This window comes from Eschscholzia californica, unplaced genomic scaffold, assembly GCF_041429995.1.
Source record: "Eschscholzia californica isolate CP2 unplaced genomic scaffold, dmEscCali1.0.p SCAF_1, whole genome shotgun sequence".
NCBI classification, from domain to species: Eukaryota; Viridiplantae; Streptophyta; class Magnoliopsida; order Ranunculales; family Papaveraceae; genus Eschscholzia; species Eschscholzia californica.
In genome coordinates this window covers 48717939-48735062 of record NW_028238198.1, presented here as the reverse complement: position 1 = coordinate 48735062, position 17124 = coordinate 48717939, and the positions used below count along the sequence as shown (strand labels likewise).

Here is a 17124-nt window from a genome sequence, read left to right as displayed (position 1 = left end):
CGAGTTTGTAAGGTTTTTGAAAGATTCAAACAAATTTTCTTTATAAGTTTTATTTAATAGACAAAATATAATAATTTGTAACAAATTTCCTGTTAAATCAATTCAAAAACTAATTTGTAAACTATTTTCAAGGCACTGGAAGGTGTTTGAAAGACACTACAAGGTGTTCGCAAGATATTCGCAAGGCACTGCAAAGTGTTTGCAAGGCACTACAAGTTCATTGCAAGAAATATTGAAGCAATAATAGAATAAAAAAATATAACTTTAAGAACTTGAAATTTATTTGGTAAATGTTGTTGACCTTCTTTTTACGGGGGATCAGGGGGCGGAGCCCCTGTAGAAATTTTCAAAGCAACTAATATAATATGAAAGAATATAACTTCTAGTGTTTGAAATTTAGAATCTATTTAAAAATATTAAGAGAAACATTTTAAGCATTATGTAATTGTTTTTGGAACCCTTTCAATTGATTTCAAAGAATAATTGGGAAACCTTTTGCAAGGTGTTTGCAAGACATTGCAATCCACTGCAAGGGCATTGCAAGGCATTACAAAGTGTTTACAATCTATTGTTAGCCTTAAGTAAAGACAAACATGAAACAAAAAAAAGACAAACTTTGATCTAAATGCAATTATTTTATATCACCTTCATTGTCACAACCATTCAACAAAATATTTACAAACACATTTATCCATTCATCAAAATATTCACACTCAAGAAACAAATTTCAAACGTCCTTTTTTCGATTTAGACCAACAGTATTTGTCATCTAGAATTACATCCGCAACCATCATTCCTCTAAGTTTTGTCATCTAAAATGGTTGAACCTCCATTTCTTCGATATCATCGCCCTTTGAAATATTCGAAATAAACTTGCTCAAGTATAAAGAACTGTCGACTCTGCAAAGAAAAAGACAAGTCATTAAGTTGATAACCACTGGGATCATTCTTTGTCTTCGGATGATTTATTGTGAATATCAACATTTCATAAAAAAGATCAAAGTTGATTTTGATTGTAGTCGGTCGGTTAGCTTTGGAATATATTGAAAAAGATTAAACGGAACGTGTAAGTATTCTATGATTATTTTTTTTAACTCTATCAAATCAATTCAAAAAACCTTTTGCAAATGAGTTGCAAGGCACAAAACCAGTTTGCAATGTACTACAAACTCTTTGCAAGACACTAAAACTGAGATGCAAGGTGTTTGCAAGGCACTGCACGCAATTTGCAAGACACTGAAAATTCATTGCAAGGTTCTGCAAGTTGTTTGCAAGGCACTGCAACTGAGATGATCTTCATTTTTGTTTTAAAGCTACTTCAGATATATTGTAAGCTCCTTGCAAAGCCTTTGCAAACTCCTTGCAAGTTCTTGCAAATGGTTTGCAAGGGCTTGCAAAACCTGATTCTCTTGGGACTTTTATCAAACACGTAATAATCGAAGTCGTAACAGTGAGAATAATCAAAACCAAAGATCAAGTAGACAAAAAATGATCAACAAAGATAAATGAATCCACCAATAGATCAAGTAGACCAAAAACTGAAGATTCATATAATTCTAAATAGCATCACAAATTTTAGAATAAAAATTTACTCACAAAAACAACAAAAATTGCACAACTGTGAACCTAGTAAATTTTTAAGGGTTTTCTGTTCCATAAGAGCAAGGATTTTTAAGTGTTAGCATCATTATCATATCAAAAACTTGTCCAATAAACTTTCCTTTAAAGCCATGACATGTTCTTCAAGATCGTCAAAAGAAACCAAATTACCTAAATCATGAAGAAGATAAAATGGTGAAGAGGTCGATTAGCTTTAATCAGAGCGCCTTTAATCAGAGCGAGAGATTAGGGGTCGTGTTGTAAAATCGTGGTTTCAGAGATGGAAAGAGGGAGATCATCAGTTTCGAAAGAGGAATCGTGGATGTGGAGATGAGCGATTTTTTTTAAAAGAAATAGATTTAATTTGTTTCGCCACCAAGTTTAATACTTCATGATAATTTCAGTGAAATAGAAAATTGCACAAATGCCATAAGGAGTTGAAACCTATAGAAGTTTGAGGCATCCTTTTTAACCAAATTCAAAACTTTTTGGCCAAATTTTCCAATTAGTAATTTGAAGGGTTGAATATTATTTTGACGCATTTGTCGAACCCAAAAAAAAGAGTTATTTCTTTTTTGGTCCCCTACTTTGTGATCAGCTTTCTTTTTTGCCCCATATTTTCATAAATTCAAATTTGGCCCCCTATTTCCAAGTAAATACCGTAACTACCCTTCCTAATTTCAAAATAAAAATATAAAAAAAAATATTAAAAATATGAAAAAAAAAAAGAGAAAATTTTCCGGGTAGTTATGGCATTTACTTAAAAATAGGTGAGGTAGAAATATCTCTTTTTTTAATATTTTATATTGAAATTAAGAAGGATAGTTATGACATTTACTTAAAAATAGGGGGCCAAATTTGAATTTATAAAAAATAGGGGGCCAAGAAGGAAGCTGGTCACAAATTAGGGGGCCAAAAAGAAAGGCCAGCGCTTTGGGGAAAGCAAAATAATTTCCGGGGTGTGAAGACTTGGTCAAAAGTTGGTCAATTTTGTTTGACAATTTTATTTTGTAAATTGTTAGAGGGAAAAATAAAAAACCCCCACCTCACCTCTCTCTCTCCACCTCATCTTCTTTCTCCACCTCATCTTCTTTCTCCACCTCATCTTCTCTCTCCCTACCACTCTCTCTCTCTCTTCTCCGATTAGGTCGGCGGCTGGAAAATTTTCCGACCGGCGACCATGAAAAAAAAAAAATTTCACTCATTCTCTCTCTCTCTCTCTAGAAACTCCGGCGAAGGGGTTCCCTTCGCCGGAGTTTCTAGAGAGAGAGAGAGAATGAGTGAAATTTTTTTTTTTTTCATGGTCGCCGGTCGGAAAATTTTCCAGCGACCTAATCGGGGAAGAGAAAGAGAATGGTAGGGAGAGAGAAGATGAGGTGGAGAGAGAGAGAGAGGTGAGGTGGGGGAGGTGAGGTGGAGAGTTTTTTGTTTTAAACCATATTCCCCATAAAATATGTTTCCCCGGAAATTTTTCAAAATTTTGCGTATTCCCTTTAAAATTTCACACCTCGGAAACTATTTAGCTTTCCTCAAAGCGCAGGCCAAAAAGAAAATAACTTAAAAAAGATACAACCAACAAATTACTTTCATTTCCAAGGACTTTTTGGTGGGGAAAATCCAAAACTTTTCACACGATCAATTGGAACTCTATTTGCAAACCTCGCAAATTTGGAGGTCTTGGGCTTCGTCTTCCTCTTCTTGATAATCAAGCCTTTCTGCACAAACTTAACTGGAGGATTATCAACAATCCGAAGGCTATTTGGGTCCAAGTGCTTAAAGGGAAGTATTTTCAGAACTCAAATAAACCTAAACCGCCCAAGAACCATCATTCGTGGCCGTGGAAATCTATATCTAAACTCTATCATCAAAGTGAGAGTCTGATATTTTGGAACATCAACAAAGGAGAGCAAATCAATATATGGACGGACTACTGGATACCTAACCATCCACCTCCTATTACGAATGATAGAGGATGCTCTTTGAACTGGGTTTCACAACTTATTACGAATGGAAATTGGAATTTAAATGTTATTAATATGTTTTTTAATGATGACATTTGCAGGGCAATACTTAGCATCAATCTCAATCCCAATGAAGAGGATAAAGCCATTTGGACACTGACAAAATCAGGTAATTTCACGCTTAAATCCATGTACAATTTTTTACGCAACAATTCAATGTTTAACACTAATGACCAAATGGACTGGTTCTTTATTTGGAATATGAACACTATCCCTAGGATTAAACTATTTCTATGGAAATGTTGTACGAATAGCTTACCAGTCAGGAATAAGATTGGCAAGTTCATTGGAAATAATTACTCCTGTACTAACTGCAATGAGGAAGAGACTATTGATCATGTCATGCTGCATTGCCCTTTCGCGAAGGCAGTCTGGTTTCATTATAATGTTAGAACTGATCATATTGAGACCATTATGCAATGGATTCAACTATGGAAGTCCCTTGACGAAGAAACTATTAATTTGTATGCTAAAATTCTTTGGTTACTGTGGAAGTCCAGATGTGAGAACTGTTTCACAACGAATAAACAGAATCCAACTCAAACGATAGAAAGGATTAACAACACATCTACAACCCCACTCAGAACAGTATATGGTATCACAACTAAGAGTAAGGAAAAAACGGATACACAAACATGGAAACCTCCTACGGCACCTTATATTAAAATCAATGTAGATGCCTCTTTTATGAACCTTTCGGAACAAGCAGGAATTGGTTACATTATGCGTGATGCAGATGCCAAAATTCTAATGGCAGCAGCAGATACTGTACGAGGACAGAATGCGGAAGAATGTGAATGCTTAGCAATATTATATGGGCTTCTAGGAGCGAGGCAACTACAAATCGAGTATGTGCATCTAGAAAGTGATAACAAGTCAATAATCCAAGCTATCAACGGTGATGAAGGAAAAACTCAATGGCAATCTCAAGATATCATCCTACAGATCAAGAACATCAAGGACAAATTTTCGGGAACCAATTTCACTTACGTGTCTAGAAATGGTAATGGTTATGCCGATGCTTTAGCTAAATGGGGTCGTACTCATGGGTATAAGAAAATATGGAATGATGTAGCATCTTTCTTTTCTGACTTTTAAGTTGGCTTGTAATAGACGCTTTAGTTTAATGATATTTCCCTTCATCAAAAAAAAAAATCTTCATCACGTGTTGTTATTACATGACCGGATTGTGATGGGAGAGATAATCGGGTTTGTTTGGTCGAGTTCCATAACCCGCAATTAATATAATCACACGTGCGAAAGACCTACGGTGAAGAAACAAGATATATAGGGGGAGAGAAGAGACTAGAGAGAGAGAGAAATGAGAGATTGATTAAATCGCAGAGAGAGAAAGAGAGAGCTCTTTTGTTCGTTAGCCATGGAGTCAGAAGCTGGACCTTCCAGTCCACGAAGCCATCCTCAGGTCAAACCTTTTAGGGTTTCAATTTTTTTACTAATCCATACGAAACTCTTCTTTTCTCATTCAATCTTCCGTTTTTTGATTTGATTTTCAGTGCTTCTTCTTTCATACTGTAAAATATCTTATTGATTTATACTCTCTGGTGCTTGAAGTTCCACACTCGTTCAATTGCGTTGATTAAATTATGATCGATTTTCAATTTTCTGTGAATTTATTATCTTTTTTTTTTTTTATCATTTTGTTATCAATTTGTTGATCTTGTTGAGACCTTGATTTGTATAATTTTGGAAGGAAGAGTTGTTAATGGAGTTACTAGGGAGTAGTGAGTTTTGATATTTGATAAAAAGGTAAACAAGTAGAAGAACCTGATTAGGTTTTGAACTGTTTGTTTGTTGAGGTATAAAATTTGTTAAGATTGAAACTATAGATCTCATTGTTTGTGTATTCTGGAGATAGTAAATAGTTTAGATCTCAGTGATTGAAACTTCTATGAGAGGAGAACTTTTGAATTGTTGAAGTTCTACTTCTGAGATAAAAATTATAATAATAATGATCTAATTCTGAGATTCATAATGATCCAGTATGATATTCGGAAAAGATCGGAAGGGTGAAATCTATGCTAAGAATTTCGAGATGAAGTCTGTTTCAGGATCCTTTAACTCCTGTTCTTACTGGTTAACTTGCTTGATTTTATATATTTCTTAAGTGGCTCTCTATGATATATAACTCAATGAGCAATCAGTATTTTCCGTTGAAGTTACCATTCATCATAAAGCTTATCACTATAAGTCATCAACTACACAACTTTCTATATTCTTTCATGAAGTGCAAAGCTTTTTTGGAAATAGTAAGGTTTTCCTAGTGTCATCTTTTTATGAAGTTTTGTTTCATTGAAGCTAGTATATTTTCATAGCTCTGAAGAACTGGTGTTTAGTTTCTCTTGATTCTCTTAGAAAGAATAGTAATACGTATCTGAACTGTAGATGTTCTGTGACTGGCTAAATCTTAAAACCAAGACATATTGGTGACTGGCTTAATTTTGGACTAAGATGTGTAATGCTTTCTATGCAGTTATCATGGAGAAACCTGTCTAGAAATTTGATATTGGCGTATCAGAGCTTTGGTGTTGTTTATGGAGACTTGGCAACTTCCCCTCTTTATGTCTTCACAAGCACTTTTGTAGGGAAGTTACAAAGTCATCAGAGTGAAGATGCAATATTTGGTGCATTTTCCTTGATTTTCTGGACCCTTACATTGATCCCTTTGCTCAAGTATGTTTTCATCTTGTTGAGCGCAGATGATAATGGTGAAGGTGTGTTATTAATCCTCTTTGCTTTGTACTGATAATTCATTAATTATATAAGGGACCTGAGGATATTTATGTTATTTTCAGGTGGAACTTTTGCTCTTTACTCACTCCTTTGCAGACATGCAAAGCTTAGTTTACTTCCCAATCAACAAGCAGCTGACGAGGAGCTCTCGACATACAAATACGGTCTATCAACACAAATAGCTTCCTCTCCATTGAAAAGGTTCTTTGAGAAGCATAAAAGACTTCGAACAGCACTGCTAGTCGTGGTATTATTCGGTGCATGTATGGTTATAGGCGACGGTGTGCTTACTCCAGCAATTTCAGGTAAAATGACTTTGTGGGTGACATTAACTTTTCGGTAAGTATTTTATTGTACACGCCCTTTTCCTGGTGCAGCTTTTTCTAACGTGATTCTAGTTTAACGATAAAGGGCAATACTCTGAGGAGTGTGGACTCTTATGGAAAGATAGATCGACTTCTGATGAACTGATCATCTGATTCGATGGAACTATTTTACCATGTCACATAATTAAGAATTGACGTGATCAGGGGTACCTATTTGCCTGACATGCATGCCCTTCTCCCTTAAAAGTTATATGTAACCGTCAACTGTTACGCCATTCACAGCTAGTTTTGTCTTCTAACTGTTGTGCTTTATACTATATTTTGGGTGACTCCCAAAGAGGTTCTCAGGCTGCTAACCATCATTCTATTTCTTCACTCATTTCTTATCTTAAGCAATAGGTCCCTTTCAGTTCTGTTAGCCTTTCAGAACATGTGATTGTCTTTCTTTTGCAAAGGAAAAGTGTTATTGTTAAAAACTGACATGTTCTTTCTTTTTGTCGCTGCAGTTTTGTCATCTGTCTCTGGACTGCAAGTTACTGAACCGAAACTAACCAACGGTAAATAGATGTATTTGCCCTTTTGGCGTCTGATCCAATTTAACTCAAGGTTCTTAATGTTACCTATATAGTCATGTAATCTGCATGGGTTATTTTATTTACTGATGGTTGATGTTGTTACGTGTCTCCAGCTTCGATCATCCTGCTTGCCTGTTCCATATTGGTGGGACTCTTCGCTTTACAGCACTGTGGCACACGGAGGGTAGCTATTCTTTTCGCACCCATTGTCATCATTTGGTTGATATCAATATTTCTCATCGGCCTATACAACACAATACATTGGAATCCCTCGGTTGTGCGTGCATTGTCTCCATACTATATTGTCAAATTTTTCAGAGAAACGGGTAAAGATGGCTGGATAGCCTTGGGAGGAATTCTTCTTTCCGTCACAGGTATTCATGATTAACTCATTGAAAGGAGTCGCTATTGCTAATGCTTTCTTATTCTTAGTGAATGTAGTTGACCAAAAGTTGTATAGTAGATGTGATATGGTCCAAGAGCTAGGTTAGTCCTGGAGGGGCTTGTGAGTTTTGGTTGTTCGTCGATCATGCTTTAAGTTCAAATATACTGTACTATTAAAAGATAATAAATATATATAAGCTCGTAGAACTTGACAAAGCAAAGTTGTTCTTGTTCCCCTTTTCTGCATAGACTCTGTTTATGCTAAAACTTGAGCAGTTTCTTGAAAACTCGCTTCGGATATGAAACTTAGAGTATCAGAGACACCCTCGTTATTCCCAATAAGATGCCTTGATAACAGATCGCTTCTTCCAAAGCGCGCCCCGTTCTTCTCGGCTTGCAGTACTTAAAATTAATAGTTTTTGTTCTTCTCGGTTTGCGGAGACAACTAAAGTTTCCAGGATCTTGCAGGTACTGAAGCTATGTTTGCAGATCTTGGACATTTTACGGCTTTTTCAATAAGGGTATGTTAATAATTGTCTAGATATTGATGCACAGTGAATGTGAAGATCACAAGTTGATTGTGCTAATATACAATACCATATAATGAGCTTAATCTAAAAACTACCAAAAATTTGTTGCCAATACATTTAAACCAACTATTGTTATCATATATCACCCATAGGGATGTATGGATCTTCTTCCTGTATTTTGCATCCAAATTAAACATAAATCTTGCTCTGTAATTCTGCAGCTCGCCTTTGCATTTGTTATATACCCTTGCTTGGTGGTACAATACATGGGACAGGCTGCTTTTCTTTCTAAAAACCCGTCTTCTGTTTCCAGAAGTTTCTACGACTCCATACCAGGTAAATTCTCATTCTATGCCCTGATTGGCTATAACTGTCATACCCATTGAATTTTTATATTGATCTTATTATGAACGCGGACTTGTGTTTAGACTGTCTTCAATTTTTGCTTGTCCTACAGAAGCTGTATTTTGGCCTGTATTTGTGATTGCCACCCTAGCAGCCATTGTTGGGAGCCAAGCAGTCATCACAGCTACCTTCTCTATAATCAAACAATGCAATGCCCTCGGTTGCTTTCCACGAGTTAAGATTGTTCACACCTCAAGACATATATATGGGCAGATCTATATTCCAGAAATAAATTGGATTCTGATGATCCTTTGTCTTGCTGTAACAATTGGATTCCAAGATACAACCATGATTGGAAATGCTTATGGTAAGTCAATCTGTATAGTTTTTCTTTTTCAGAGCTTTTAAAAGTTCATGGACCATCCAAAACGATCCAATACACACTCCATTCACTTCATTTTGTATGCTTTAGCTTAAAACATTTGTTTTTTCTTGTCGTTTCTCCAGGCATTGCTTGCATAACTGTTATGTTCGTAACAACTTGTCTCATGGCACTCATCATAATCTTCGTGTGGCAGAGAAGTATATTTATAGCTGCAGCATTTCTACTCTTCTTTGGGTCCATTGAGGCAGTTTACCTATCTTCATCATTCATGAAAATACCCCAGGGAGGATGGCTTCCCTTAGTCCTTTCTCTCATTTTTATGGCTATCATGTATATCTGGCATTATGGCACTCGCAAGAAATACAACTTTGATCTGCATAACAAAGTCTCCTTGAAATGGCTACTCGGCTTAGGTCCCAGTCTTGGGATTGTTCGAGTACCCGGGATAGGACTCATCTATTCAGAACTTGCTACTGGAGTTCCAGCAATCTTCTCTCACTTCGTCACTAATCTCCCTGCATTTCACAAGGTCTTGGTCTTTGTTTGTGTGAAGTCTGTTCCAGTTCCTTATGTATCTCCCGAAGAACGATACCTTATTGGAAGGGTCTGCCCTAGACCCTACAGGATGTATCGATGTATAGTGAGATACGGGTATAAAGACATCCAACGAGACAATGGTGACTTTGAAAATCAGCTCATTCAGAGCATTGCTGAGTTCATCCAGATGGAATCAGAAGAACCACAGTTCTCAAGCTCTGAGAATACATCATTAGATGGAAGAATGGCTGTTATAAGCACCAGATCAGTTGGATCAAGTTCAAATTTAATAGTAACAGAGCAAATGGATTTCGATATGACGAGTGTTACGATTCAAAGCAGTAAATCAGCAACTCTTCAGAGCCTGAGGTCTGTATACGAGGATGAGAATCCATCAATGAGGAGACGGGTGAGATTTCAATTGCCAGAGAGTTCTTTAGGTAGAGATTCTTCAGTCAGGGAAGAACTGATGGATCTGATACAGGCGAAAGAAGCAGGAGTTGCATATATAATGGGGCACTCATATGTAAAAGCTCGTAAATCATCTTCTTTCTTGAAGAAGATGGTAATTGATATCGGGTATTCGTTTCTTCGAAAGAACTGTAGGGGACCTTCAGTTGCACTAAACATTCCTCACATCAGCCTCATCGAAGTAGGTATGATTTATTACGTGTAGTGAATGAAGGTGAACGCTCTCTGAAAGCGCCTATGCCAGGAAAGGGAAAACAGAGATTCAGTTGTACTCTTGCCAGAGAGAGAGAGAGAGAGAGAGAGAGAGAGAGATACAGATAAAGAGAAAGAAATGGGAAGTGGGATTGTTGAAATTAGGGTTTTGAAGAATCTGTTGATACAGATATCTTTTCAAGTAGTTGTTGTTCTTCATGCTTTTTTAGTTTTCTCTTATGTTTTAAATGATTTCGTACATGTACAGTAAACGAGACTCACCAAGCCCGTAATATGTAGGGCAAATTACTTCTTTTCCCATATTTTCTTCTCACATTGGTAATCCTTCTATTAATAATTTTGGGAAGGACGTAATACAGTATGACTAAAGAAATCACGGACATGATATGTTTTAGATGATCCAGCAGAGTTTTGAATGTTTTTATGCTTATTCATTTTTTGCTATAATTGTTGATACCCTGTGTAATGTGAACTTTGATCAGATTTTGGGTCGCAGAACTCCATCTTACAGAATAGCTTGGTTTTTAAATATTTCAGTGCATGCAGGATTTCTAAATAGGGTTCTTTTGGGTGGAATTTAAGATTTTTTTTTCCGTTTGGCCATCAAAAATTGTAGGACTCTTGAATCGTAGGAGTTTTGAACCATAAGTCATATATTTATATCAAATTAAAATCTCACCTACCTTCTAAGATTTGCAAGAATTTTGAGATTATTAAATCCAAGTTTCAAAATAAAAAGAGTCCACGAGTTTTAGGCTCAAAATAATAAGAGAATAGAGTCATATCTTCCCAGAAAAAAAGATTTTAGTCCTTTTGCCTTTTGGACCCTATCACCCTCTAGGTCTGTAAACAGTAGCTTATCGGATCGGATATAGGCATATTCGTATCCGAATCCGATAAGCTATCCGCCTATCTGAATCCGATAATTATTCGACGGATATTAGAAATCAATATCCGAATCCGATAATATTAACGGATAATATTCGATATCCGAAACTTTAACAAAATTTCAAATTTGTTCCTTAAATTTTTAACCATTAGAACTAAACAATAAATCTCAACCATACATTTTATATATTATTATGAATAAATTTAAATTTTTATTAATTTTTTATACTTACTTATTGGATACGGATATTTATCGGATCGAATATGAGTGTATCCGATATCCGATAAGCAGATAACCGATAAGAAATATCCGAATCCGAAATTTCGGATATTTTTTTGAAATTCATACGGATGCGGATTGGATGTCGAATATCCATTGACAGGCTTATCACCCTCATATAGATGAAATATGTTCCAGCCTCATCCTTCCTCAAATCCCGCCTAATTTGCATAAGAGTCGGACGACCAAAACTAATTCAATCTAAAACATCAGAAATTTTATGTCACTTTCTCTTTCTTCAATAACCGAGCGTCTCCCTATTAAGAAATCCTAAAAATTCTTCACCTGACACTCAAACCATCTCTCTCTCTAAAAACCCTATAATCATTCATAGCTTCAGGTGAAAACATTTCTTTTCCTCTTCAAATCGTTGTACCCGAAACTGAAACAGTTGGTTGTTACCCCAAAAAGCAACCGGAAACGTCATAACGAACCATCATGAAGCGTTAGTAACTGAAATCCAAACGGAAAAGGTGAGGTATTTATACAGGTTATTGTATGTTTATGATCTGTTACAATGAGGTTTTTTTTCAAGTTTTTTGTAAGTTTTGTTCAACATTTTTAATGGTGTTTTGGGTTTTAGGGTTTATTTTGTTTTAGGGTTTATTGTGTTTTGGGTTTTGACGAAGTAATATATGTTATTTCCAATACATTTGTTGTTTTTTATTGTATATAATGAAAAATGTTGTGTATGTAGAAAGAGTTTATGTGTATGAAATAATACATTTTTTACTACAAATGATACGTTTTTATCAACAAAAAATATAAAAAATTGATTGTAAAGTTTTTTTTCTAGCAGGCTAGAGACTGTATATGTTACTTACAATACATTTCCTGTCCATGTTCATTTATGAAAAAACAATATATGTTATTTACATTACATTTCAATATTTCGTGTTATACATAATGGAAAATGTAGGTTGGAGGCTATTAATTACAAATAGCTTAATGATTTTTTTCTCTAGCATGCTGGAGCAAGTTCAAAGAACATGAAACAGAAAGAAAAGCAAGTTAAGAGCAAATCACTCTCGATTGAAGTGATTTTACAATATTTTTTGTTAGCTTAGAATAGATGCAAAGATGTTTTGTACAATACATTATATGAAATTTTCAATAAATGATGAAAATATTAGTCTAATAAGGAACATTCTTTGAAATTTCATTTGAGAAAGATCTGGTTGGTCTTAAACCAGAAAAGGTATATATTGATGCAATCAGTACATGTTTTTTATTAGAAATAACACATACTGATTGAAATTTTTTCACCTAAATATATTGTTCATTGTAAATAGTGTATATTGTTTAATACAAATACATTTTGGTACTGTTTTTGTTTAAAACAGTATATAAATAATATGTTATTTATTTGAAATTTTACATCTTACACTGGATATATTCATTAATGTTATTCATTTGATATAGGTAAGTGAGAGAGTTGTTGATGAAGAAAGTGAACAAGAAATAAATTTGTTGAAGTAGGTGGTTCTTGATTTAACTCGCGATTGAAGTTCATCGTCTCCATTATATGCATACGAATTGCATCCAACATCACTGTAATTGGAAGTACCCTATCATGTCGAATCTGGTTGTTGAATGACTCTGATAGTTGTGAAGATATAACGGTGTACCTATGTAGCAATACTAGATTAAGAACTTGTTTAGGATTTATCTTAAATGTACAGATAAATTATGATATGTTCATTAGAAACATTGTTTTTTTATTCATAAATAATGTATAATTGATGAACAATTCTCTGTTATTGAAAAACATGTTTTGATTTGTAAATGTAAGAACGATAATTATATGTTGGAATATGAAAATTGTTGAGTTTTGATTATCTTTGACCGGGAAAGAATGAGTCTGTCCATGATGTTGGGTCTAGTGATTGGAAGAAATTGGCAACTTTTGACCCACCCATCTCTATTATTTGGGTAATTGTCAAATCGAAATCGTGACCTGTGCTTATACTACATTGACGAATGGCGAATCGAAATGCTTTAGCACCACCTGGACGCAGCTGACCAACTTGAGTGAAGATTTTATCTCAACCATCTGATTTTAGTAGGATCTTCACTACCTTTGATGATTCTGTTGGAAATTCCTTAACTAAATCATAAACTACAAAGACAAAAATGAAAAACAAAATGTATAATGTATAAAGGAAAACGAAACAAGTATGGTACATTTTGTATAATGTTTTGTGAAATTTGTAATGTTTTTAGGAAATAAAATGTTTAATTTTCTGAAAGACGTTTTTTGTTATGTAATGAAATATTAAACATGAACAATAAATAACGCATTATTTAGGAAGCAAAACAAGAATTAGTAAAAAAAAAATAGTCTACCGCAACTACATAATAACCAGACAACAAATATGTGTTTTGTTCAATAAAAAACAAGTATGGTGTGTTTGGTTGCAGAATTCCTAAGTAGAATTCCTATCAAAAGTGGGATTTGGTAGGAATCATGAATCCTTGGTCTGTTTCGTTATCAAGAATCCTATGACTCTTGAATCCTAAGGATTTCTAATTCCAAAATTTGTATTGGACCAAAATCCCACCCTACCCCCTAGGATTGGCTAGGATGGATTAATTTATCCATATTTCAAACTTAAAATCAACAAAAAAATATTTCCTTCAACAAATAATTATTTTAAAAATATTGTTTTTTTCAAAAGTCATTATTTTTCCCAAAAATTAGTTTTTTCCCCGAAATATTTTTTTTTTCTAAAAATCATTTTTTTTTCAAAATATTATTTTTTTTTCTCAAAAATCGTTTTATCTCCAAAAATCTTTTTCCCCCCAAAATTTGATATTTCCTCAAACGAAACGATATTTGAAAAAACGACTTTTGAGAACAAGGTTTATTCAATATTTTTTCTAAAGAAGCGTTTAAAAATACTCAAATAATAACAAATCATAGGATTCTTATTAGTTGCCAAACAAACCAAAAAATATTACTTGGATTCATGAATCCGTGGAATCATGAATCCCAATCACTCATGAATCCGCAGATTCATGATTCCGTCATCCAAACACACCAGTAATGTTTTGTTTGTATTCCAGAATCTGTTGGAATAGAATGGTACAAAAATCTAGTTTGGATCAGAAGATGAAGATAACAATGATGAAAACTGAGGTTTTATAAATAAAATCTAAAACTTAAAACTCATAGATAAAGAAAATGAACTAAAAACAGTGAGATGATGAAAACATAATTGAAGATGATGAAAGGAAAAACGGATTTAAAAATAATAAATACACATATGATGCATCTTAGAGAGACAAGAAATATAATAATGAAAGAATGAAGATGTTTAAAGATGATACCGATTAAAATCGTAACAGGAATGAGATGCTACCGATTAAAAATAAATAATGAATATGTCTGAAGATGATGATGAAGAACCACGTTAAGTTGAGTAATGGAGAATTGATAGTGGTTTCAGTTATGAAGGAGGTTTGGATTTTAGAGAGAGAAAATAAAGGGTTTCGGTAAGGAGATTGGAGAAAGAAAATGTGGGATAAAAAATAAAATAAAATTTTGGAATTGATTTTCAAAAGAAGATTATATTATATATAAGGTGATAATGAGTATTATAATTAAATATGAATGATAGAGATCTGTGTTTTCTAGATGGACCCATTTGGACTAGATTTTCATTTGTATTAATATTTTAGCTTAATATCCTATATTATTATTAGAGTGGACTAATTGTGGGTTTATGGGTAGATTTTTTGACTATAAATCCAAAAATTCAGCTACAAATCAGTCCAAAAATATATATTTTTTTTTTACAAAATAATTATTTTTGAAAAATAGTTTTTATCAAAAACCAATTATTCTAGCAATCTTTTTCTAGAACATGTTTTTTGTGACCTACTTTTTTTTCAAAAACCATTTTGGTTTTTCAATGTATCTTTAAATTTAAAATGTTATAATAGCATGTTAGTCAACCTTGATTTAGCTTATGCACAATTTTCCGACATTTTTTCTTTAATAAAATTGTTGTGATTTAATCATTGTTTTTTTTTTTTCTTAAGTTGTTCGGCGTTTGCCTCGAACCCAAGGTGGAAGATTATACCTCTTACCACTCCAAGGGGTGTTGGCTGATTTAATCATTGTTTCAATCAACTTCATCACATGTTTGATTTTAAGGGAGAGTTGCTTTTGCTTGGATCCTATTTTCTTACCCTATTTCATCCTTGCTCCCCAAGTCGGTATGGCATGTCCTTCATCAAAAAAAAAAGTCGGTATGGCATGTGCATAATTACACAAAAAAGTCACTGGGAGGTTGTGATTTTATCTTTCTGACACAGATTCAAGACTTAACTCATATAGTCATACTTTTTTTTTTTTTTGTTGAAATCATATAGTCATACTTACACCCAACTACTTGTTTTTTCTTCTTTCAACAAAAAAAAAAATACCCAATGAAACGAACTAGGATGGCTAGTTGAGAAAGTGATGCCGTCTGAACTAGGCACAATTATTAGAGACCTAAATTATTTCGCTCTACATAGAATTATTAAAGGAGTTAAAGCTTAGTCGTGGTAGGAAGTTGAATACAAGAATAGAATAGCCCAAAGGAATATATGTTGGGATATTTCATCATTATAAACAAGAATCAAATATGGCCGCGGCTTTGGAGAATAAAGAAAATTCTCCGGGGAATAAATTCTCGAGGGAATCCAGATTTTTTTGAAAATTCTCCGGGGAATAAATTTTTATGGGGAATACAGTATACATTTTTTTGAAAGATCTCCTCCATCTCATCTGCCACTTCATCTTCTCGACACCTCATCATCTTCTCCGACGAAAGTCGCCGGCCGGCCAATTTTCCGGCCGGCGACCTTCAAACATAAATTTTTTAAAAAAAAAATTTCTCTCTCTCTCTAATTTTTTTTTTTTCTTTTCTCTCTCTCTAGAACTGTTCTAGAGAGAGAAGGTTTGTTCTCGAGATTAGGGTTTCATTCATTTGAATCAATAGATCTTAGTTTAGTTTGTCTACTCTTAATCATTACCTATACTTGTGTTATCAGTTTGTTAACTTATGATTTCTTATTCTGATTAGAATCATGGCGGATACCAAGGCAGTGACGATCCGTTCTAGGAAGTTCATGACTAACAGACTTCTCTCTAGGAAGCAATTCGTGAGTTCTTTTAATTAAACTGCTTAGCATAATAGTTTTAGCCCTAATTGACCTTCTTCTTATGTGTTTTTGTGATTGTAGGTCAGTGATGGTAAATTTGAATTAGGGTATTCATGTTTCAAAGGTATATAAATTAGGGTACGTAGTTTTAGCCCAGGAAGACCAAATGTCTCGAAGGTATATAAATTATAATCTCCCCTTTTCCTTATTTTTGCTGGTAAATTTGAATTAGGGTATTCATGTTGCTAATCCGTGTAAATTTGTAGGCTGAGTTGAAAGAGAAGTTGGGGAAGATGTACGAAGTGAAAGACCCTAATTCAATCTTCGTGTTCAAGTTCCGAACTCACTTTGGAGGTGGAAAATCTACCGGGTTTGGATTGATTTATGACTCGGTTGACAATGCTAAGAAATACGAACCAAAATACAGGCTTATTAGGGTAAGAATTAACCTCTCTCAGTCTCGGATAATATGACCATTGAAGGTCTGTTCGTGAGAACAGACCTTCTCTCTCTAGATCAGATCTCTAGAGAGAGAGAAAATAAAGAAAAAAATTAGAGAGAGAGAAAATAAAAAAGAATTTTTTTTTATGTTTGAAGGTCGCCGGCCGGAAAATTGGCCGGCCGGCGACTTTCGCCGGAGAAGATGATGAGGTGTCAAGAAGATG

The 17124-nt window shown here is 34.3% G+C and overlaps 2 protein-coding genes across 2 annotated transcripts; both read left to right on the top strand.

The window, feature by feature from the left end:
• The first annotated feature begins 3244 nt into the window (after window positions 1-3244).
• On the top strand, window positions 3245-4756 carry LOC147567315 (uncharacterized). The gene is made up of 2 exons (XM_086653951.1): window positions 3245-3729; window positions 4357-4756. Exons 1-2 carry the CDS (start codon window positions 3636-3638, stop codon window positions 4716-4718), a joined length of 456 nt encoding a protein of 151 aa, XP_086510077.1. The 5' UTR covers window positions 3245-3635; the 3' UTR covers window positions 4719-4756.
• Window positions 4757-4939: 183 nt separating this feature from the next.
• On the top strand, window positions 4940-10510 carry LOC147567314 (potassium transporter 4-like). Its single transcript, XM_086653950.1, has 9 exons — window positions 4940-5043; window positions 6112-6352; window positions 6434-6676; window positions 7204-7254; window positions 7386-7646; window positions 8125-8177; window positions 8408-8522; window positions 8644-8898; window positions 9039-10510. The coding sequence occupies exons 1-9, from the start codon at window positions 4999-5001 to the stop codon at window positions 10127-10129; spliced, it is 2355 nt and encodes a 784-aa protein (XP_086510076.1). The 5' UTR covers window positions 4940-4998; the 3' UTR covers window positions 10130-10510.
• Window positions 10511-17124: the final 6614 nt, after the last annotated feature.

What these genes read in the sequence shown, in the direction of transcription:
- LOC147567315 (XM_086653951.1), top strand. Translation starts at nt 3,636, where the DNA reads ATGTTTTTTAATGATGACATTTGCAGGGCAATACTTAGCATCAATCTC. An exon ending in TTGGACACTGACAAAATCAG is followed by an intron (nt 3,730 to 4,356) that starts GTAATTTCACGC and finishes TGCGTGATGCAG; the next exon opens with ATGCCAAAATTCTAATGGCA.
- LOC147567314 (XM_086653950.1), top strand. Translation starts at nt 4,999, where the DNA reads ATGGAGTCAGAAGCTGGACCTTCCAGTCCACGAAGCCATCCTCAG. An exon ending in TGAACCGAAACTAACCAACG is followed by an intron (nt 7,255 to 7,385) that starts GTAAATAGATGT and finishes ACGTGTCTCCAG; the next exon opens with CTTCGATCATCCTGCTTGCC. An exon ending in CATGATTGGAAATGCTTATG is followed by an intron (nt 8,899 to 9,038) that starts GTAAGTCAATCT and finishes TCGTTTCTCCAG; the next exon opens with GCATTGCTTGCATAACTGTT.